Raw genomic sequence first — 22,994 nt, 5'->3', positions numbered from 1 at the left:
TTCTGCCATAAGGGTGATGTCATCTGCATATCTGAGGTTATTGATATTTCTCCCGGCAATCTTGATTCCACCTTGTGTTTCTTCCAGTCCAGCGTTTCTCATGATGTACTCTGCATATAAGTTAAATAAACAGGGTGACAATATACAGCCTTGATGTACTCCTTTTCCTATTTGGAACGAGTCTGTTGTTCCATGTCCAGTTCTAACTGTTGCTTCCTGACCTGCATACAGATTTCTCAAGAGGCAGATCAGGTGGTCTGGTATTCCCATGTCTTTCAGAATTTTCCACAGTTTATTGTCCACACAGTCAAAGGCTTTGGCATAGTCAATAAAGCAGAAATAGATGTTTTTCTGGAACTCTCTTGGTTTTTAGACCTATCCTAAAGAATGGTTAAAGGAAGCTCTCTAATTAGAAAGGAAAAGATAAAAGAAGGTATCTCAGAATATCATGAAAAAAAGAATTCACTAAGCAAAACTATGCCTCTTTTCAAGTACCCATGGAACATATACCAAGATGGACCACATCCTAGACAATAAAATAAACATCAATACATTAAAAAAAATAATATATACAGAGTACATTCTCTAACAACAGTGGTATCAAACTGGAAGTCATTAACAGAAAGATAACAGGAGAATCTCCAAATACTTGTAACTAAATAACATACTTCTAAATAACCCATGGATCAAAGAAGTCTTAAGAGAGGTAAAAAGATACACTGAAGTGAATGAAAATGAAAATTCAACATATAAAAATTTTTGAGACATAGCTATTAATCAGTGCTGAGAGAATTTGTATTACTAGCTATATGCATTAAAAAGAGGAAAAATCTTTAATCAATAATCTAAATGCCTATCTCAAGAATCTAGAAACAAGAGCAAAATAAACCCAAAGCAAGCAGAAGAAAGGAAATAATAAAGAGAAAAACCAATAACATTTAAAACAGAAAACACAGAGAAAATTCATGAAACCAGAAGCTGGTTCTTTGAAAAGATCAATAAAATGGATAAATCTATAGTGAAGGAAAAAAAGACACAAATTACCAATGTCAGTAATGAAAGAGAGGCTTCACTTCAGACATTACAGATATCAGAAGGATAACAAGGAAACGCTACAAACAACTCTATGCACATAAATTTGAAAACTTGGATGAAATGTATGAATTCCTCAAAAAACACAAACCCACAACTCATCTAATATGAAACAAACAATTTGAATATCCCCTTAACTATTAAAACATTACATTCAAAATTTAAAAACTCTCAAAAAAGAAGTCTCCAGGCACAACAGTTTTATTGGAGAATTCTACCAAATATTTAAGAAAGAATTGACACTAATAATATACAATCTCTTCCAGAAAAACAGGAGGGAATACTTCCCAACTCATTTTATGAGACCAGTATTACAACAATACTAAAACCAGACAAAGACAATCCAAAAAACAAACCAAAACTACAAACCAATGTCCCTCATGAATAGAGACACAAAAATCTTTAATGAAATAATAAATAGAATTCAGTAATATATAATAAGAATTATTATACCATGATTGAGTGAGGTTTACTTGATGAATGCAAAACTAGTATAATATTTAAAAATCTATAAAAGTAATCCATTGTATTATCAAGATAAAGAAAAAATATGTATGATTATATCAGTTGAGGTAGTAAAAAAGTATTCAATAGAATTCAATTGTCATTCGGGATTAAAACTCTCAGAAAAATAGGAACAGGAGGAAACTCCCTCAACCTGATACAGCGAACAATGAAAGACAATGATTTCCCTGTAAGTCTGGGGTAAAGATAAGGATGTTTGCTCCAATCACTCATTTAACATAGCTCTGCCAGTTCTGACCAGTGCAATAAGGCCATAAAAGGAAATAAACACATGTAGACTGGAAAGGAAGAAATAAAACTTTCTTTTTTTAGATGACATGATTGTCTACATAGAAAAGCCCAAGAAATCTACCAAAAACTCCTCCCTTACCTAATAAGTACTTTTAGCAACATCTCTGGATACCAGTTAAATGCACAAAATTAAGCTGTATTTCTATATGCTAGCAATGAAAACATGGACACTGAAGTTTAAAAATACAATACCATTTAAAATTGCTCAGAAAAAGAGAAATACTTATCTGTAAATCCAACAAAACATGTATAGGATTTATATGCTGAAAACTGTACAATGCTGATGAAAGAAACAAAAAGTCAAGTATATGGACAGAAATAGCATATTAATGGAATGTAAGACTCAACATAGGAACATGTCAATTTTCCCCAAATTGATAAGACAGGTTGAATGAAATTCCTATCAAATGTATATCAGTATTTTTAAAGTGTAAATAAGATTATTCTACAGTTTACATGGAAAGCCAAAGGAATTAGAGTAGCTAAAGTAATTTTGTAAAGAAAAATAAAGTGGGAATAATCCATCTAACCAATATCCAATTTACTATATACAGCTACAATAATCAAGACTGTGGTATTGGCAGAAGGATAGACATATAAATCAATGGAACATGGAAGCAACCTAGATGTCCATCAGCAGATGAATGGATAAGAAAGTTGTGGTACATATACACAATGGAATATTACTCAGCCATTAAAAAGAATACATTTGAATCAGTTCTAATGAGGTGGATGAAACTGGAGCCTATTATACACAGTGAAGTAAGCCAGAAAGAAAAATACCAATACAGTATATTAATGCATATATATGGAATTTAGAAAGATGGTAACAATAACCCTGTATGCGAGACAGCAAAAGAGACACAGATGTACTGAACAGTCTTTTGGACTCTGTGAGAGAGGGTGAGGGCAGGATGATATGGAAGAATGGCATTGAAACATGTAAATTATCACATGTGAAATGAATCGCCAGTCCAGGTTCGATGCATGATACAGGTGCTTGGAGCTGGTGCACTGGGATGACCCAGAGGGATGGGATGGGGAGGGAGGTGGGAGCAGGGTTCAGGATGGGGAACACATGTACACCCATGGTGGATTCAAGTCATTGTATGGCAAAACCAATACAATATTGTAAAGTAAAATAAATTAATTAATTTTTTAAAAAAATCAATGGAAGAGAATACAGAAACCAGAAATAGATCTACATAAATATGCCCACTGGTTTTCGACAAAGGTGAACATACAATTCAATGGAAGAAATGCAACCTTTTAAACAAATGGTGCTAGAGAAATTGGACATCTTCAAGCAAAAGTTAATTTCAATCTAAGTTGTACATCTTATACAGAAATTACCTCAAAATGTATCATGGAAACATTTTGTTACATATAAACAAATATGTTTATTTGTTTATAAATATAAACAAATAAAAACATATAAACCTAAAATACATAACTTAAAAAAATTATGATAGAAAATCTTTGGGATCTAGGTTAGGCAAAGCATTCTTAGGCCTGACAACAAAAGCAAGATCCATAAAAGGAAATACTAATATCCTGGACTTTACCCAGATTAAAAACTTTTGCTCTTTGAAAGACCCTGTAGGAGGATAAAAACACAGGCTACAGACTGGCAGAAACCATTTGCAAACCATGTATCCAACAAAGGACTAGTAACTAGGATATATAAAGAACACTCAAAACTCAACAACTAAAAAGCAAGCAATTCAATTAGAACACAGGCAAAAAAGACAAACATTTCAGTGAAGATGAAATACAGATATATAGATGGCAAAAAAGCACACAAAGAGATCTTCAACATCATAAGTCATTAGAGAAATGCAAAACACAAGTGCAATGATAGGCTACTACACATCTATCAGAATGGCTAAAATTAAAAATGGCAACACCACCAAATGCTAAGGATATGGAGAAACTGGATCACACTGCTGATGGGAGTGTAAAACGGTCCAGTCACTCTGGAAAACAGTTTGGCAGTTTCTTAAAACACTACAAATGCAACTGCCAAACAACCTAGTAACTGCACTTCTGGGCACTAATCCCGGAGAAATGAAGGCTTATTTTCACACAAAAATCTGTATTCAAATGTTTATAGCACATTTACTTGTAACAATTAAAAAGGGGAAACAATTTAAATGTCCTTCAATAGGAAAATGATTAAACTTGTGACTCTGCAATTCCATGGATAGTAGCCCACCAGGCTCCTCTGTTCATGGAACTCCCCAGGCAAGAATACTGGAGAGGGTTGTCATTTCCTACTCCAGGAGATCGAACCTAAGTCTCTTGCATTTCCTGCATTGGCAGGAGGATTCTGTACCACTCTGCCACCTGTGAAGCCCATGGTGCATCCGTACTATGGAATATTCCTAAGAAGTGAAGTCGCTTAGTCGTTTCCGACTCTTCGCGACCCCACGGACTGTAACCTACCAGGCTCCTCCATCCATGGGATTTTCCAGGCAAGAATACGGGAGTGGGTTGCCATTTCCTTCTCCAGGGGATCTTCCCAACCCAGGGATAGAACCTGGGTCTCCTGCACTGCAGGGAGACTCTTTACCATCTGAGCCACCACTCAGGAATAAAAAGGGATGAACTACTAATACATGCAACAACCTGGTTAAATCTCCAGAGAACTTCCTGAGGAAAAAATCCAGTCAAAGTTATATACTGTATGATTCCATCTATGTAGAAGTTGTGAAATGACAAAATTATAGAAGTGAAGAATAGATTGGTGGGAGCCAGGGGTTAAGGAGCAGGTGAGGGTGGAAAGTGGATATGAAGTATCCTTGTGGTCATGGAAAAAAAGTTCTATATCCAGACTCTTATCTATCACTGCCAGTATCACGGTTGGGGTAGTGCAGTATAGTTTTGCAAGATGTTACTATAGGAAACTAGGTAAAGTACACGGAATCTCTGTTTTATTTCTTACCATTCCATGTGAATCTACAGTGACCTCAAAAGCCCAGATGGTAAAGAATCTGCCTGCAATGCAGGAGACCTGGGTTTGACCCCTGGGTTGGGAAGATCCCCTGGAGAAGGGAAGGGCAACCCACTCCAGTAGTCTTGCTGGAGAATTCCAGGCAAGAATGGACAGAGGAGCCTGGTGGGCTACTGTCCGTGGGGTCACAACGAGTTGGACACAACTTAGTGACTAACACTATCTATAGACACTAACAAGTTTAATTAACAAAAACACTAGATTAAAAAATTCTCAGAATATAAAAGGATATAGGCAATTATTTTGTATTGTAAAAAGAAAATACAAATATCTCAATTTCCAAAAAACTGAATTATTTTCAGATATCATAATTGAGTCAAACTTTGGTTATGAGTTGAGGAACTGAGGAGAAAGAAATGGGTTTTCATTCATAAAACACAATTCAATTTCCAGGAGGAAAAAAAAAATGATGTAATAAACAAATCTATATAGCTGAAAAACACCTCAGCTCTTACAAATTTTAATTTTGAGAAGGCTCCAAAAGAAAGCATTAATCAGTCTTTAAAACATTATCTGTACTCCTCAGAGAAAATATGTATTTTTAATAAAAGTACTTCCTTCTCAGAATAACTTTTTCCAGAAGGGTGGATCACAGTTGCAATTATGGGGAGATAGGTAGAGACGCAGGAGCTGAGGGCACTGGTGGTAGAAGAAATGAGGCTGGAGGAAATAACTGGGACAGCGTAGCCAAAGACACAGGACACAGGACCTCAGGCCAGGTCTCCAAAGTTGACTTTTTTATCCTGCACACAAATCCTAGTTCTGTCTCCTTTATTGAACTTTAAGTAAATCACGTAATCTCTGGACTAAGATTTCCTCTTCCTCAAAGACAGAGATAACATTTTTTACCTCCTCCCATAAAACAGGATATTTGCAAGGACAGATATCTGAACAGCACAAAAATGTTTGAAAAAAAGGTCCCAAGAAAGTATCTGCAAAACAGGCTCATTTAAAACATTTAAGTCCATTTTATATGGGGAAAAATGTATAACAGAAGAAAATAATTTTGAAGAAGACTAGGAGAAAGAGAAAGAAAATGAATGAGATTTGAACAGTCAACATATCAATTTATTTTCTTAGTTGTCTTGAGGTTATAGGTAGAAAATTCAGTATTGCTAAAGGCATGTGGTACTCCAATCTACTAGCAAAGCCATCTTAATAGGATGGATTTTCCACAGCAGACTTTAAGAGGTTGAAAAAAACTAAACAAACAACCAAAATCTCACAAGACTGCAAATCCACCAGGGGATTGGGGAGTGGTTTTCATCCTGACAGTGAAAAATGTCAACAGCATGGAAATAAGCAGTAATGCACTCTTAAATTTCATTTTACCTGAATTGCAGCACTAATTTAATTTTGTCTGGTATTTTAGTTACTCATTCAAGTCTGTCTGCCTCCACTTGAATCTAAGCTCTTTGATTGCAATAATCAACAGTTCACACTCATCTTTACATGTCCCATAGCCCAGAACTTTGCATGTAGCTTCACTCTGCAAATAGGGAATTGAACATGCACAAAGTATAATCGATTACTCCCAGGTATAAGCAATATACTTAAATTGCTTAATATACTTAAAGGTGTTCCAAGATAGAGGTGACGTCCTGATATTTTTATTAGCCTCAGTCCTGTAACTTATTAAACAATGTTTGTTTGTTTTTTTTTAATCAGTTTTGCAATTTATAGTAAGCTCAATTATGTGAGTGGAGTTTTTAAAGATAAAATGAAAAATAGCTTTCATAAGTCCTGAACTCAAAAAGACATCAGACAAGACAGTGAGAAACTTTTAGCTATGATTTGTTATCAGGCATGACATACTGCTTTTTGTCAATAATCAGCTATTAAGATTTTTTTAAAGTTTTAATTTGTTAATCTTTACTCACCAGTGTCTAGTCTTGACTTGACATGCTGATACCTTGGGTTTTGTGGTATCCTTCTGGTCAGATACTAAAAAATAAGAAAATTCACAAATAATTGGGTTACTGTTGGGAAAGGGACAATGTACTTTAACAATTAGAACAAATTCTAAAATTTAATTGAATTTAAAGATGGAAGGAGCTCTAGAGGTCCAACTGGGCTCCTCACTACAGCTTCTCCACAGGTGAAGATGGTTATCATGTTCTGTCAAAACATTTCCATATTTTGTCAAAATAATCTCATAGCACTATGCAATTAGGAAAAAAGCTCTTGAAAATGATTTCCGACATTGGGCCAAAATTGATCTAATTTCCACCCAGTCCACTGATACAACCTAGAATGAACCATTCCACCCTGCCTCAAGCAAGCCATTAAAATATCTAAAGGCAGCTCTTTTCTCCTTTTTAGTTTTCCCCTTCAGATGATGATTTGAAGGCTGTCTTCTCTGGATGCCCTCTAGATTTTATCTATGCAACCTCTAAAAAATGGCACGCAGACCTGAGCACACTGCCCAGATGTTGCCAGGTCAGGACCCGGCTTGGCAGGTCTTTCCTGCAACTCCCCTTGAGTTGAAGCTTCACAGATGTCATCGTGATGGCATCTGCTCTCACGGCAGCTGGGGTGTATCATGGGCTCAGGGAAAGTTTATGGTCAGTAAAAAGCTGTCAGGTCTCCCCTGTCCTGTGCTTTGGTAGTAAATCTGAATCTAAGTACAAGGCATTTACCCATATTAAATTTCAGTGGCATTTTCAAAAGCCATTAAGAGAGGGAAGGCTAATGAATAAAGACATTACAAAATACAATTTTCTTGCTCAGGCTTTTTTTCTGGCCTACAAGTATGAAAAGCAGATGTTCAGTGACAGGTAGCAGTGGAATTTGAGATTAGAACTGGGTAATATCTCTCCAGCTTCATTTTCTGTTCTCTCCCACATGTTCCTGGGTTGAAGTTGCCCAAATGTTCTCCAAATGTACCAGGTTCACTCAGGTTTCCAGTCTTAGCAAATTGTCAACTGTCCATGTGTAAAACTTCACTTCCTCTATAAAGGTGTCCAGGGTGAAATTAGCTACTTTCTCTCTGGCTCCTAGAGGACTGAACCCTGCAGTATTGTTTATACCTTGACCTTCTTTTCTAGCCTAGGATTTCCTTGAGGGTAGGAATGATAACTTACTCAAATTTGTTTTCACCCAGGACCTAGCACATGGAGGGCACATTTACTGATATTCAACCAATAAATAAATATCTAGAATGAGGATTTTGTTGTTTGCTGTTCAGTCACTCAGTTGTGTCCGATTCTTTCTGACCCCATGGACTGCAGCCCGCCAGGCTTCCCTATCCTTCACCATCTCCTGGAGCTTGCTCAAACTCATGTCCATCGAGTTGGTGATGCCATCCAACTATCTCGTCCTCTTATCATCTCTTTCTCCTCCTGCCCTCAATCTTTCCCAGCATCAGGGTCTTTTCTAATGAGTCGGCTCTTTGAATCAGGTGGCCAAAGTATTGGTGCTTCAGCTCCTGCATCCGTCCATTCAGTGAATATTCAGGATTGATTTCCTTTAGGTTTGGTTGATCTCCTTGCAGTCCAAGGGACTCTCAAGAGTCTTCTCCAACACCACAGTTCAAAAGCATCAACTCTTCAGTGCTTGGCCTTCTTTATGGTCCAACTTTCAAATCCATACATGACTACTGGGAAAACCATAGCTTTGACTGGATGAACCTCTGTTGGCAAAATAATGTCTCTGCTTTTTAATACACTGTCTAGGTTGGTCATAGCTTTTCTTCCAAGGAGCAAGTGTCTTTTAATTTCATGGCTGCAAACACCATCTGCACTGATTTTGGAGCCCCCCCAAAATAAAGTCTGCCACTGTTTCCATTGTTTCCCCATCTATTTGCCATGAAGTGATGAGACCAGACGCCATGGTCTTCATTTTTTGAATGCTGACTGTTAAGCCAGCTTTTTCTCTCTCCTCTTTTACTTTCACCAAGAGGCTCTTTAGTTCCTCTTCACCTTCTGCCATAAGGGTGGTGTCATCTCCATATCTGAGGTTGTTGATATTTCTCCCGGCAATCTTGATTCCAGCTTGTGCTTCATCCAGCCTGATATTTCTCATGATGTACTCTGCATATAAATTAAATAAGCAGGGTGACAATATATAGCCTTGATGTACTTTTTTTCCCAATTTGGAACCAGTCTGTTGTTCCATATCCAGTTCTAACTGTTGCTTCTTGACCTGTATACAGGTTTCACAGGAGGCAGGTCAGGTAGTCTGGTATTCCCATCTCTTTAAGAATTTTCCACAGTTTGTTGTGATCCACATAGTCAGTGGCTCTAGCACAGTCAATGAAGCAGAGGTTTTTCTGGTATTCTCTTGCTTTTTCAAGGATCCAATGGATGTTGGCAATTTGATCTATGGTTCCTCTGCCTTTTCTAAATCCAGCTTGAAGTTCATGGTTCATGTACTATTAAAGCCTAGCTTGGAGAATTTTGAGCACTGCTTTGCTAGCATGTGAGATGAGTGCAACTGTGCGATAGTTTGAACATTCTTTGGCATTGCCCTTCTTTGGGACTGGAATGAAAACTGACCTTTTCCAGTCCTGTGGCCACTGCTGAGTTTTTCAAATTTGCTGGCATATTGAATGCAGCACTGTCACAGCATCATCTTTTAGCTCAGTTGGAATTCTATCACCTCCACTAGCTTTGTTTGTAGTGATGCTTCCTAAGTAAGGCACACTTGACTTTGCACTCCAAGATGACTGGTTCTAGGTGAGTGATCACACCATTGTGGTTATCTGGATCATTAAGATCTTTTTTGTATAGTTCTTTTGTGTATTCTTGCCACCTTTTCTTAATATCTTCTGCTTCTGTTAGGTCCATACAGTTTTTGTCCTTTATTGTGAGGATTATATTACTATATTACTATTTAGTTTCTTAGAAGAGAACATTAGATTTTAAAACCTATATCATTTGCCCTTGAAAACATAGTTAAATTACAGCATGCCCTGTTGGGAGGACTGAAAAACAAATCCACATGTTAAAATGCTTTTTCAAATGACTCACAAAGCATAAAAAATAGGGTGTGTGTATATATATATATATATATATATATGTCTTACAGAATATCTATTAGTCAGAGTTTTTGATTTTGTAAACCAGGGAGAATTTTTTAAAATTGGGATACCTACAGAAAATTATCCACATTTAATTTTGACAAGGACATAAACAAAAACAAAGTAAAACCTCACAATTTCCATCCGCTATTTTAATATTAAAAAGAAAGAAAAAATCCTAGAATAAAAAGATCAGCTCTACAGTGTTATTAAAAAACTCATTGATATTGTCTGTGTTTTTCATTTCACCCCAGGCAAATAAAACCTTTGTCATGGACACTTGGCATGAGTACTCAGAGGTGGAACCCCCGAGCTTCTTTATCCTGAGACAGGTTGGAAAGCTCCATCTGATTAGCAACCCCGCTGTCGGTAAGAAAAAGTGACTCTAACGTCTAAGATGAAGACAGAGAAGATTCTTAAGTGAGAGACGGAAAATATTCAAAGACTGAAAAGAGGACTATAGGATGAGTTCCCCAGAGGGAGACGATACTGTGGCAAAACAAAATAAAACGAACAACAACAAAAACCCAGGGAAAATATGTGCCTGTTAAATTAAGTCAAGGAAAGCTAAAACTCGAATTTAGTTATTGCAGGCTAAGGGGTTTTCTTTTTTGTCTTTCCCTTTCTTTCTTCCCTTCACACGCTGTATTTTTATAGTTTCTATACACTGTTTCCTGTTTTTACTCTTGTTTTTCCCACTAGTTTCCTAGCAAAGCTTATTTTGAAAGATTCCAGGCTAGTTTCTGCTGAACCAGGGGGATTTGTCCATACCTCAGCCAACATAGCTAAGAAGTGAGGGTGTCTCTGGGGACCAGGTGTGGTGGCAGCAGAATGATGGGGGGAGAGAGTGTGGACAGCTGCAATGGCTGAGCCTTTCCCGCCCCCGGTTTTCCCTTACATAGACTAATGAGAAATCCATATGTTACAGGACAAAAATGTAGTGTTTCTTGCCCATTTTCCCATTTTGGTCCAAATCCTTGTTCCTGACTTTCTGGTACCAACCATAACATAAAACTTTCGTGTTCTAGCATATGCAGAACACAGTTTATGGAACTGCCAGACTTTTTTTCCTTAAAATCCTTGCTTTCAGGGTGACTGTTTCTTGACCTACTGACCAACTAGCTTCTTTTTTTCAATTACATAAACAGGATGGAATGGTGGAAAGTGAAAGAGCTGAGAAAAGCAGCTGTTTCAAGGAGGACTATTCATTCATTCGACAAAGGCTTATTGAGCACCAACCATTCATTCAGTCGACATTTACTGGGTGCCTACTAGGAGTAAACTGCCATGCTGAGGACACAGAGGTAACAAAACCCGGTCCTTGCCATCCAGCTCTCTCTGATGCTAGGATGTGAGACAAGCGAGCAGATGTCACACTGCATGATGAACAAGCAGAGGGAAGCAGGGGGTGTGTGCTAAGATTGGAACTACTTCCTGAGGAGTGACTTCTGAGCTGAAACCTGAGGGCTGAGGAAGTCAGTCAAGCTGAACTAGTAGTGGGAGCTGCAGGGTTCCTGGTAACCGTCAGACCTGCGGGACTATGGGCAGTATGGGGCCAAGTGGGGCTAGAGAGGGCGAGAGCAGAGCACAAAGGGCCTCGTACTCATGCTGAGAAACCTAGAGTTTATTCTGTAGATCACTATGGATCCTGTACATCAAAAGGGGCCATTTTGCTCCTCCAACTCACAGGGATATTTGTCAATGTCTGGACTGGGTGGTGGGTAAGTTACCAGCATCTAGTAACTAGAGGCCAGGGATGCTGTTAAATATCCTACAACGACAGGAGGAACCCCCAACCCCCAGAAAGAATTAGCTGGCTCCAAATGTCGATCGTGCTTAAATTGAGGAACCCTGGTGTTGATGGGAGTAACTGAGGAAGGTTTAGGGAGAAGGGATGGGATCCTATTTCCATTTTAGGAAGATCACTCTGGCAGCACCCTGGAGAACTAATAGGATCATAGTCAAGAGTGGAGGTACAAAGATCAGGTAAGAGGTTGTGCTCAGAGAATCTGTGGTCCTAAGAAAGTGGCAGTAAAGGTGAGAGGCAGTTTTAAAAAGTCTTTAAGATATAAAATCTTTAAAACTGACCAGTACAACAGGGGAAGGGCAGTGATTGTCATTGTCGTTCAGCTGCTCAGTCGTGTCCGACTCCTCGTGACCCGTGGATGGTAGCCCACCAGGCTCCTTTGTCCATGGAATTTTCCAGGCAAGAATACTGGAATGGGTTGTCTTGGACTGCAAAGTGATCCAACCAGTCCACCCTAAAGGAGATCAGTCCTGGGTGTTCATTGGAAGGACTGATGTTGAAGCTGAAACTCCAATACTTTGGCCACCTGATGTGAAGAGCTGCCTCATTTGAAAAGACCCTGATGCTAGGAGGGATTGGGGACAGGAGGAGAAGGGCACGACAGAGGATGAGATGGTTGGATGGCATCACCGACTCGATGGACATGGTTTGGGTAGACTCCGGGAGTTGGTGATGGACAGGGAGGCCTGGTGTGCTGCAGTTCATGGGGTTGCAAAGAGTCGGACACGACTGAGCGACTGAACTGAACTGAAAGGACCTTCCCGACTCAGGGATTGAACCTGTGTCTCTTGCATCTCCTGCAATGGCAGGCAGATTCTTTTCCACTGTGCCATCTGGCAAGCCCAAAGGACAGTGATACCATTCCCCCAAAAAAGGACTTAAGGAGGAAGCATATATTGGAAAACATCATGTATTCTGTTTGGGGCATTTTGAAAATGAGGTATCTGTGGGTTATCCAAAATGGAAGTGGCAAGCTGGATATCTAGGGAGTCTGCAGACCAAGAGAGATTTCTGAACTAGAAAAAACAAGATTTGGGGGTTGTCAGCATGCAGGCAGCAGGGGAAGCCATGGGAATGACAGAATCACCACTGGAGAATGTACAGGCTGAGGGGGAAAAATCCCCAACGTTTATGGTCAGGTGGAGAAAAGCACTGTGGGTGAAACTTGCAAGAGGCCACAAGAAAGTGGGTCATGAGAATTAAAGAGGAGTTTCAGGAAGAAGGGAATGGTCAACAGCGATTGATGCTGTCAAGTCAGAGAACAGGAGATCAAATATGAACAAGTGAACAAGAATGCAGGTCAAGGAAGAGAAAACAGAAAAGTGCATTTGGACTGAATGAACCAACAGTGGTTGATGACCCTGCTGGGTGCCGTTACGGTAAACTGACACCAAGAAAAGCGAAAAAGCAAGTTAAGTGTATGAGAAGGGAGCATAGTAGCCAGTTGGGTCTTTTTTTTTTTTTTTCCTTCAGAGTCGCTAAGGAGTAGTTTTTGTTGTCTGAAGGAAGGAGAGGTTCGAGGATGTTTATAAACAAATGGGCTGAATAAAAGGCTGAAAATGAGGCGAGAAGTTATGAAAACGAGGGAGTAGGAGAAGATGAGGCCCAGAGCCCAGGCGGAACGTGCAGCTTTGGAAATATATTTAAGATAATGAAATAAGGGGACTTGCCTGGTGGTCCAGTGGTTGAGACTGCGTGCTTTCAATGCAGGGGGGTGGGTTTGATCCCTGGTTGGGGGAAAAAGGATCCCACAGGCCCTGTGGTGCAGCCAATAAATAATGAAATAAGATAGGTGGTCATGATGAAGGTTCAACGGGAGGGAGGAGGGAGAAAGTTGAGAAAGTTCATGTTTGTGGTATTAGTACAGGCTCTTTGAAAGCAACCAAAAGTGTCAGAGGCCCTTTGAGGGCTTACATCTCTAGGGAGGGTCGAAAGAAAATACCCTCCCCATCTACCTGCCTAGATAGCAGGTAGTCAGCTATCTGGTTTAACTTCTAGTCAGCTTTCAAGACCCAGCACAAGCACATCTTCCAGGAAGATTCCTCCTCTGGGGAGTGCAGCCAGATAGAAATCTCTTCCCTGCCTAGACTGTCACAGCACTTTGTACCGTTTACACCCCTCACTGCCTGCACTGGGACAGAGGCTCTACCTCTGTACCTGGTACAGGGCCTTGTGCCAGCGTGAGAGGAGTTAAGTACTGCCAGATGCATGGAGGTGGTCCTGAGACCTGAGCCACATGCAGTGTGAGTGCTAGTGCCCTGTGGGCAGCACTGACATCAAGGGCTGGAGGAACCTGGAACAGAGAGAGCTCTCACACTGGGGGTGATACAGGAGACTGAATGGAAGAAATGGCACTGGAGCTGTGTTTCAAGGGTTGAACTTCTGTGGATAACAAAATGGGGAAAACGGATGGAAAAAGTATTCTAAGTGGAAGAAATTATAATAGCAAGGACACTTTTAAAAGCATGTTTGCATGAGTGCTAAGTCACTTCAGTCGTGTCTGATTCTTTGCTACCCTATGGACTGCAGCACGCCAGGCACCTCTGTCTATGGGATTCTCCAGGCAAGAATACTGGAGTGGGTTGCAATACCCTCCTCCAGGGGATCTTCCCAACACAGGGATCGAACCCGAGTCTCTTATGTTTCCTGCATTGGCAGGTGGGTTCTTTACCACTAGCACCACCTGGGAAGCCCCAAAAGCATGTTGAAAGAACAGCAAACTGTTCTATTTGCTGGAGAAGACCCAACGATAATAAAGGTAATTGCTGCTAACATTTACTGAGCACTTAACTGTGTTGTCAGGCACTCAGCTAAGCATTTCTCCCCATTCTCTCCTTTAATCCTCACAACCACCAATAAAGTAGATACTAGTGTTAGCCTCATTCTACATATTAGGAAATGGGAATAAAGAGGTGAAGTGACTTTCTGAGGTTAGCTGGTAAGAGTGATAGAACCTGGAATTAAACTGGACAGTCTGGCTCTAGAACTTGAAATCTTACTCTACTGCCCCGCCTCATTCAGGCAGCGGTTCTGAATATGGGGTCCATGGATGGAACTTAGGAGGTCCATGAGTCCCATGAATCTGTATGTAAAAACTTCGAGTGTATGTGCATTTTTCTAGGGGAAGCGTCCTTGATTTTCACCAAATTTTCAAAGGGGTCTATCACCAAATGGTTAAGAATCACAGGTATATAGAATCCTATGCCGTAAGGTTGGACATGGATACAGAAGCACCAGGTGGAAACCCCTGAATTTATAATAGCAAGGTCTGAGGGTCTGGACTAGCCCTGGAGATGATGGAAGATACCAGAAACACTGAAATATGAGCCAGACAATCAAAGGAGTATTTTGGCAGATCACTATTACATGCAAGGTAAGACCATGTATTTGTGAATACATGGATGTTGGGGAAGAAGGGAAAAGAATGAGATGTCAACAGTGGGGTTTTTCTGCAGGAAAATCGCTAAAAAAAATGAGGGAGATTGTCTGAATCACAGGTCACTCAAAAACGAATAAGCTTTTCTGACTTCCCACTTCTTTTCAAATGAAATTCACAAGGTTGTTCACATTAAAATGACAATGTATGATTTACAATTAAGGACTTAAAAAAAATTCCATTACATATTTTGTTCAGAATTTCTCTACTTATCTCATTTGCATAAAGAGAAAATCAATAAAATGAAGGCACTAGGTATCAATTTTAAAAGAGATTTTTTTTTTTAATCGGAGTTTTAATCTGGTCCAATTCTGCTGATCTTAAACACCAGCCTGGACCCACGTTGCATGTGCAGCAGCCCTTACTCTGCCAGCAGCTACCACCTGTGGTAGACTGTATTTTTCAAGATGGCCACAACAGGATTTCCCAGCCGACTTACGCTGTGATGTTGACACTCCTCCCAATGAGGGGTGGGGACCTATGTTCTTTCCCCTTGAATTTGGGTGGGCATGTGACTGATGGAGGTGATGCCACAGGACTTCTGAGCTGGATCATAAAAGACAACACAGCTTTCACCTGGTTCTTCTGAGACACTTGTTCTTGGGACCCAGCTCACACCACAGGGAAGGCCAAGTCACATGGAAAAGGTCGTATGTAGGTGGCATGGCTGACAGCACCAGCTGAGGTCCCAGCAACAGACTATATCAGCAATCTGATGTGAAAAAAGCCTTCAGGATAACTTTAGACCCAGTTTCTGTCTGTCTGCAAAACCACATGAGAGAGCCCAAGTAATTGCCAAGTTGAACCTAGTCAACCTCTAGAACTTGACCAATAATAATGTCAAGTTATTACATCTCCTACACACTCTCTCTCTTCTGGGGGCTTTATGTCCTTACAATAGTATCCTTTTAATGAGGTTTTTACTGAGGTTTTGGAAGGGAGTGCATTTGTTCAATACACTGTCTTCACCCAGTAGGTCATGATCCTACCTTCTTCAGTTTGTTGTTGTTCTAAGCCACTAAATACTGAGAAAACTCATGACAAACCAACAGATAATTGGAACGCCATCTCACCCTTTTTACTTTCTAGCTAACTTCCTTGTTTTATTTATATTTTTTGGCTGTGCCATGCAGCATGTGGGATCTTAATTCCCTGACCAGGGATTGAACCTGTGCAGAATGCAGGAATGAACCTTGCAGTTGAAGTGCAGAATCTTAACCACTGGCCTGCCAGGGAAGTCCCTCTAGCTATGCTCCTTGTTGGTGGGGGGGACCCCTACACTAAGTAACTGCATCTTACTCTTCCATCCGTTGCAACGTGGCCACTGTCCGCATCATTCTACTATGGTTCCTGGAGGAGCTAGCCAATGTCAGAGATCCCCTACTGCTAAATATAAGCTACTTTTCAGCCTCTAACTCATATGACCTTTCTGCACAGTGTTATATAGTCCCATCTTCTTCAGTTTTCACTTGACTTCAATAATGGCTCTCTCCTGATTCTCCAATGACTCATGGATCCTTCTCTTAGCCATTTAAACACTGTCTTCCCTAGGATTCCATCTTCTTAATCTGTAAGTTCTCTGTGGGCCATTTAGCCTTAATTCTATTTACATGCTTCTAATTTCCAAATAGTGAACTCTAGCCTTGACTTCTTGGAGAAGGCAATGGCACCCCACTCCAGTACTCTTGCCTGGAAAATCCCATGGACGGAGGAGCCTGGTAGGCTGCAGTCCATGGGGTCGCTAAGAGTCAGACACGACTGAGTGACTTCACTTTCACTTTTCATATTCATGCACTGGAGACGGAAATGGTAACCCACTCCAGTATTCTTGCCTGGAGAATCCCAGGGACAGAGGAGCCTAGTGGGTTGCCATCTATGGGGTCGCACAGAGTTGGACACAACTGAAGTGACTTAGCAGCAGCAGCAGCAGCAGCAGCAGCAGCCTTGACTTCTCCCAGCTGAGATATATTCATTTACTCACTTAACAAATATTTAAAGAACAATTGTGTGCCAGGCAGTGGCACAGTACAGACAAGATCCCTATCATTTCTTGTAGATGTGCCAGAAATAGACAAGCAAATAAAATAATTACAGATCATGACCTACTGGGTGAAGATAGCATATTAAACAAATGCACTTCCTTCCAAAACCTCAGTAAAAACCTCATTAAAAGGATATTATTTTAAGGACATAAAGCCCCCCAAAGAGAGAGCGAGTGTAGGAGAAATGATAACATGTGTTTTTAGAAGTCTAGGAAGCCCATCAACAAGTGAAAATTACTTGATATACTCAAGAAAATTGAAGGGAAAGCCAAGAAAAGTTCTTAAAAGGCCCAGAAATTGATAGCTCCAGGCACCTCCAGAAGTAAAAGGGCTGAAATAAGCAAAATTGGTTGAAATTTGAATAAGAAGCTAGTGGATCTTCAAAACCTTTTCATTCTGTGCCACTGGGTGACTGCCCTTCCCTCACCACAGCAGCTATCCATAGAGTTATTTCTTGAAAAGGGTTTTTGGACTTGGGGCGGGATGGTTTCCAGACATAGGGAAAGGCTATCATTACTGAAAATAGGGATATTAAGTGACTGGTGCATACTCATGTTGAAATTTAGCCCCTAACTTTAATTTCTCCAGCAACTCAACTAGGCTTCTACTCTCAGGCTTCCCTGGTAGCTCAGATGGTAAAGAATCTGTCTGCAATAGAGGAAAACCGGGTTCAATCCCTGGGTTGGGAAGATCTCCTGGAAAAGAGAATGGCTACCCACTCCAGTATTCTTGCCTGTAGAATTCCATGGAGAGAGGAGCCTGGAGGGCTACAGTCCATGGGGCTGCAAAGAGTCGGACACAGCTGAACAACATTAAGTGTACAAAAGAATTGTCTTAAAAAATGTATATATGTTAATTAAAAAATACTTTTTTGCTAAAATATGCTAACCATCATCTGAGCTTTAAGCAAGTTGTAGTAGTAACTCAAAGATCACAGAACATCATAACAAACATTAATAAACAGTTTGAAATAATTGTGATAATTACCAAAATGTGACACGGAGACATGAAGTGAGCAAACGCTGTTGGGAAAATGATGCCAAAAGACTTGCTTGATACAGAATTGCACAAACCTTCAATTTCTGAAAATGCAGTATCTGCTAAATGCAATAAAACAAAATACGCCTGTACGAATACACATAGTAGCATCATTCATAATAGTCCAAAAATGGAAACAACGAAAGTGTCCATCAATAAAAGAATGCATGAAAAAAAATGTGGCATATCCATGCAAAGGAATATTACTTAGTAATAAAAAGAAATTAAATATCAAAGCATAATACAACATGCATGAGCTTTTAAAACATTATGAAAGATGCTAGTCACATAAGACATTTTGCATAATTCAATTTACATGAAACGTAGAGAACAGGCAAATCCACAGAGACAGAAACAGACAGGAGAGGATTAAGGAGTGATAGCTAGAGGTACGAAGAAGGCAATGGCACCCCACTCCAGTACTCTTGCCTGGAAAATCCCATGGACGGAGGAGCCTGGTAGGCTGCAGTCCATGGGGTCACCAAGAGCCGGACACGACTGAGAGACTTCACTTTCCCTTTTCACTTTCATGCATTGGAGAAGGAAATGGCAACCCACTCCAGTGTTCTTGCCTGGAGAATCCCAGGGACGGGGGAGCCTGGTGGGCTGCTGTCTATGGGGTCGTACTGAAGTGACTTAGCAGCAGCAGCAGCAGCTAGAGGTTACAAAATTTATTTTGGGGGTGATGAAAATGCTCTGAAATTGGTTTCTGTGATGACTGCACAACTCTGTGCAGATACTGTTGTTTAGTTGCTAAGTTGTGTCCAACTTTTTCCGACCCTATGGACTATAGCCCGCCAGGCTCCTCTGTCCATGGGATTTCCCAGGCAAGAAAACTGGAGAGGGTTGCCAATTCCTACTTCAGGGTATCTTCCTTACCCAGGGATTAAACCTGCATCTCCTGCATTGGCAGGTGACTTCTTTACCACTCAGCCATCTGGGAAGCCCCAGTATCAGTTAGGAAAATGCAAATTAAGACCTGTCCGACTCTTTGCGACCCCATGGACTGTAGCCTACCAGGTTCCTCCGTCCAATGGATTTTCCAGGCAATAATATTGGAGTCGGTTGCCATTTCCTTCTCCAGGAGATCTTCCCGACCCAGGGATTGAAGCCGGGTCTCCTGCATTGTAGGCAGACGCCTTACTGTCTAAGCCACCAGGGAAGTCATCACTACACACCTATTAAAACAACTAAAATAAAAAATGCTTCTAATACTCAATGTTGCCAAGAATGTAAAAACACTGGATTTCTCAAACACTAGGGCTGGGAATGCAAAATGCTACACCCGCTCTGGAAAACTGGTTTGGCAGTTTCTTAAAAAACTTAACAGATGGGACTTTCCGGTGCTTCAGTGGCTAAGACTGTGCTCCCAATGCAGGGTTTAATCCTTGGTCAGGAAACTAGATTCCACATACTGCAACTAGGAGTTTGAATGCTGAAACTAAAAGATCCTGCATTCCACATGCCGCAACGAAGACCTTGCACAGCCATATAAATATTTTAAAAAGAAACACACCTAAATATAAGCTTACCATACCACACAGCAACTGCACTCTTGAGCATCTATCCCAGAGAAATGAAAAGTAACATCCACACAAAGAACTGTACCCCAAAGTTCATATCTCTGTTCTGTTTGTTGCCCAAACAGAAAACAACCAAAATATCCTACAATAGTTTAATGGTTAAACAAACTGGTATACATCCACAGAATACTAATCAGCAATAAAAACGAATGAACTATTGCTACAGGCAACAACATGAATGTGTCTTAATAGTACTATTTTGAGTGAAAAAAGCGAGTCTTAAAAGGTCACAAACTGTACGATTTCCATTTACGTAACATTTTCAAAATTACAGAAATAAGAGGCCACATTAATGGTTGCCAGGGGTTAGGATGGTGAGGAGGAAAGTGGGTGTGACTAGCAATGAGTAGCTTGAGGGAGAGATTTGTGGCGATGGAATAGTTCTCTACCTTGATTGTAAATCAACACTCATGCAAATCTTGATTATATTAAATCTACACATGTGATAAAATAGCTCCAAACTACACACATATTGTACAAATGTCAAATTTCTGCTTTTCATATTGTACTATATTTACATAAAATATAATCATTGAGGGAAACTGGGTATAGAGTACATGAGGTCACTTTGTACTATTTTGGAAACTTCCTGTGAATTTATTTAAAAATAAAGGTTTTTTTAAAAGGACATTAGAGCTCAAATCAGAGTTCTTAAGAATTAACAACATGATGGCAGAAATTAAAAACTCAATAGAAAGACTGGAGGATAAAGTTACATCTTCCAAAGAGAACAAGAAAACAAAGCTGTAGAAAATAGGAGATAACATTTAAGAAAATTAGGGAACCAGTCATATAGAAGCAATATCAGAATAATGAATTCAAGAGAGGATGGAGAAAATGGAGGACGTGAGTCAACAATTTTTAAAAATGTTTACAGAATAGAAAGACATGAGTTTCTGGTGTCTCTCCCCCAAAAAAGTGAGAACAAACACTATCAAGAAATATCTTTGTGAAACATCATAACGCTGGTCACAAAGAGAAGATTCTATGAGCTTCCAGAAAGGAACACTCAAGTGGCATACAAAGGAACAGAATGGTTTTGAACGTCTCCACAACAAAAAGTGAATGCTTATTAGACAACAATGCAATGTTTCCAATAGACTGATGATTTCTAACCAAGAATTCCATACCTAACTAAGCTCTCAGGCAAATAAACATGAAGGTAAAATAAAATTTTTAGATATGCCTAATGTTGTAGACATAAATTTAAAATATTTATTTCTTATGCAATCTTTCTTAAGAAAACAACTGGCAGTTGTGCTCCATGAAAACAAGAGAGTAAGCTGAACATCTTTATCCAGGACACAAATACGCAACCATAGAGGGCATCCCTGTTCCTCTACCCCTACACTCGTAAGACTATTCATCCTCTTTCTCCCATATTTCTGATCTCATTAATGGCATCAGCACTAATGAGTAGCCCAAGCTCAAAGTCATCCATCACATTCTCATTTCTCAGAGTTAATCATTAAGTCAAGATTATTTTATCCCCTAAGTATTTCTCTCTGACCCTAGTTCCACAGCCTTACTTGAGCTCTGTATCATAACAACCACCTAACCCCAATCTCCCTAGCCCCAGTCCTAGCCCCCTCAAATCCATTGTCTGCAGTGTGATTACAACTACCACCTAAAACACACAACTGATCATGGCACTGGGCTGCTTAAAACCCCAAAGCTTCTCAAATTCTGACCAGCAGTCAGCAGGCCTTGGTCAAAGTGTTACTCTTCACACCAACCTCCCCTACATCCATGGTAGACATTACAATGGATCATGGCACTCCCCTGCAGAGCCTAAATTCAACCTTTCTCAACAAAGGTGCAACTTTCTCAACAAAACTCATAGACATCCATCATGAGATCAAACAAGCTGCAACTCCAGTTTGTTACACTGGCAAGGCACAGAGGCCCTGCCTCTCTACGAGGTGCTGTCTACCTGAGCGTTTCACATCTCCTTAACTTGGCTCCGGCGGTCCTCTCTGCCTGGGATGTTTCTTCATCTGCCTAGTAATTTGAGACTTCGGATCATCTCCAGGCTACTTCTCTCATTCCCTCAGGTGAGCCCTAGCTTTCTTCTCTGCTCTCCTAACATCTATTCTCCAAACACATTGAACTCAAATTGTTTATAAGTCTTCCTCACTAGACTTAATAAACAGGCCTTGTCTGATTCTCTTTGTATTTCTAGCACCCCCTGCACAGTAGGAATCCAGTAAACATTTGTTGCCGTGAAATGACCCCATATGCAGAGGGCAACTGAGTGTGAAACTGCCAAGTAAGTAAAAGGTCTTAATCGAGGAGGAGGTAAAATTTATGTCATATTTTGCGTCCTTTCCAATTAGCTTAGTCTACTTATTCCTGCTCTTTCTGTATCCCCATAATCAGAAATGATGGTTCCTTTGATTTGGTTCCTTTAGTGTTTTGGGCTTCATCCTGATGTTACTTATTTTTTTAGCTGCCATTCTTAGACTGTAAGCCCTCTGAGGGAAAAGATTGTGTCTTCATGCACTTCGCTTCTTTTGGCGACAAACACAACGAGCCTGTGCGGGATGGTGGCCTGTGGGCCGCAGGATAAGGGTCAGGCATTTCATTCCCCCCAGACCCGCCCCACCTCCCTCCCCCTCCAGACCCCTCCTCACACCGCCGCTTCCCGCCTTCCGGACGGCGGAAGTCGCTGGCTACTCTTCCCCGCCCACGTGGAGCCTTTTCCGGTGCGCCCGCCCCCTCCGATTCTCCGATCCGGACCTGGCCCTCACCTCAGGATTCCCAATGTGCCTCCGGACAGACATATTTGCTCCAACCGACCACGCCCGGGGTTCTAGCCTCACCGGTAGCCTCTAACCCTAGCTTCCTACCCCCACAACCCCCGCTCAGCCGCCTCCCTACAACCTCTTCTCCGATTGGCCTGCTTTCCCCTGCCAGCCAATGGATGCCCTGTTTACTCTCTCATTGCAGGGTCAAGGGAGAGAGAGACGCTGCTCAATGGTTGCCAAGGGCAACGCGGGACGCCGGCTGGCGAGGCTCTTTGTGCTCTCGCCTGGGCCTGCAGACTCCAGCCTCCGCGCGGGATGAGGGACGCGGGGGGAGGGGAAGCTGCAGACAGCGCGTGGGCGGCTGCGGAGAGTCGAGGGGGGAGGGGCTCGAAAGCGTGGA

General features: G+C 40.8%; 1 protein-coding gene across 2 annotated transcripts in view; it reads right to left on the bottom strand.

The window, feature by feature from the left end:
- The window catches only part of CEP41 (centrosomal protein 41kDa), a 50,257-nt gene extending 27,553 nt beyond the window's left edge, over positions 1–22,704 (bottom strand). The window contains exons 1-2 of one of the 2 annotated variants that reach the window (XM_010831668.1): positions 22,598–22,704; positions 6,802–6,865 (exon numbers count right to left, since the gene is read on the bottom strand). In XM_010831668.1, the coding sequence (XP_010829970.1) occupies positions 6,802–6,865; positions 22,598–22,630 (97 nt within the window). In that variant the 5' untranslated portion in view covers positions 22,631–22,704. The remainder of the gene's footprint in view (positions 1–6,801; positions 6,866–22,597) is intronic. The other variant, XM_010831669.1, reaches the window with a different exon arrangement.
- Positions 22,705–22,994: the final 290 nt, after the last annotated feature.

The sequence above is a fragment of the Bison bison genome, unplaced genomic scaffold (assembly GCF_000754665.1).
Source record: "Bison bison bison isolate TAMUID 2011002044 unplaced genomic scaffold, Bison_UMD1.0 scf7180017864530, whole genome shotgun sequence".
Taxonomy (NCBI): Eukaryota; Metazoa; Chordata; class Mammalia; order Artiodactyla; family Bovidae; genus Bison; species Bison bison.
This window is presented reverse-complemented; position numbering and strand designations above follow the sequence as displayed.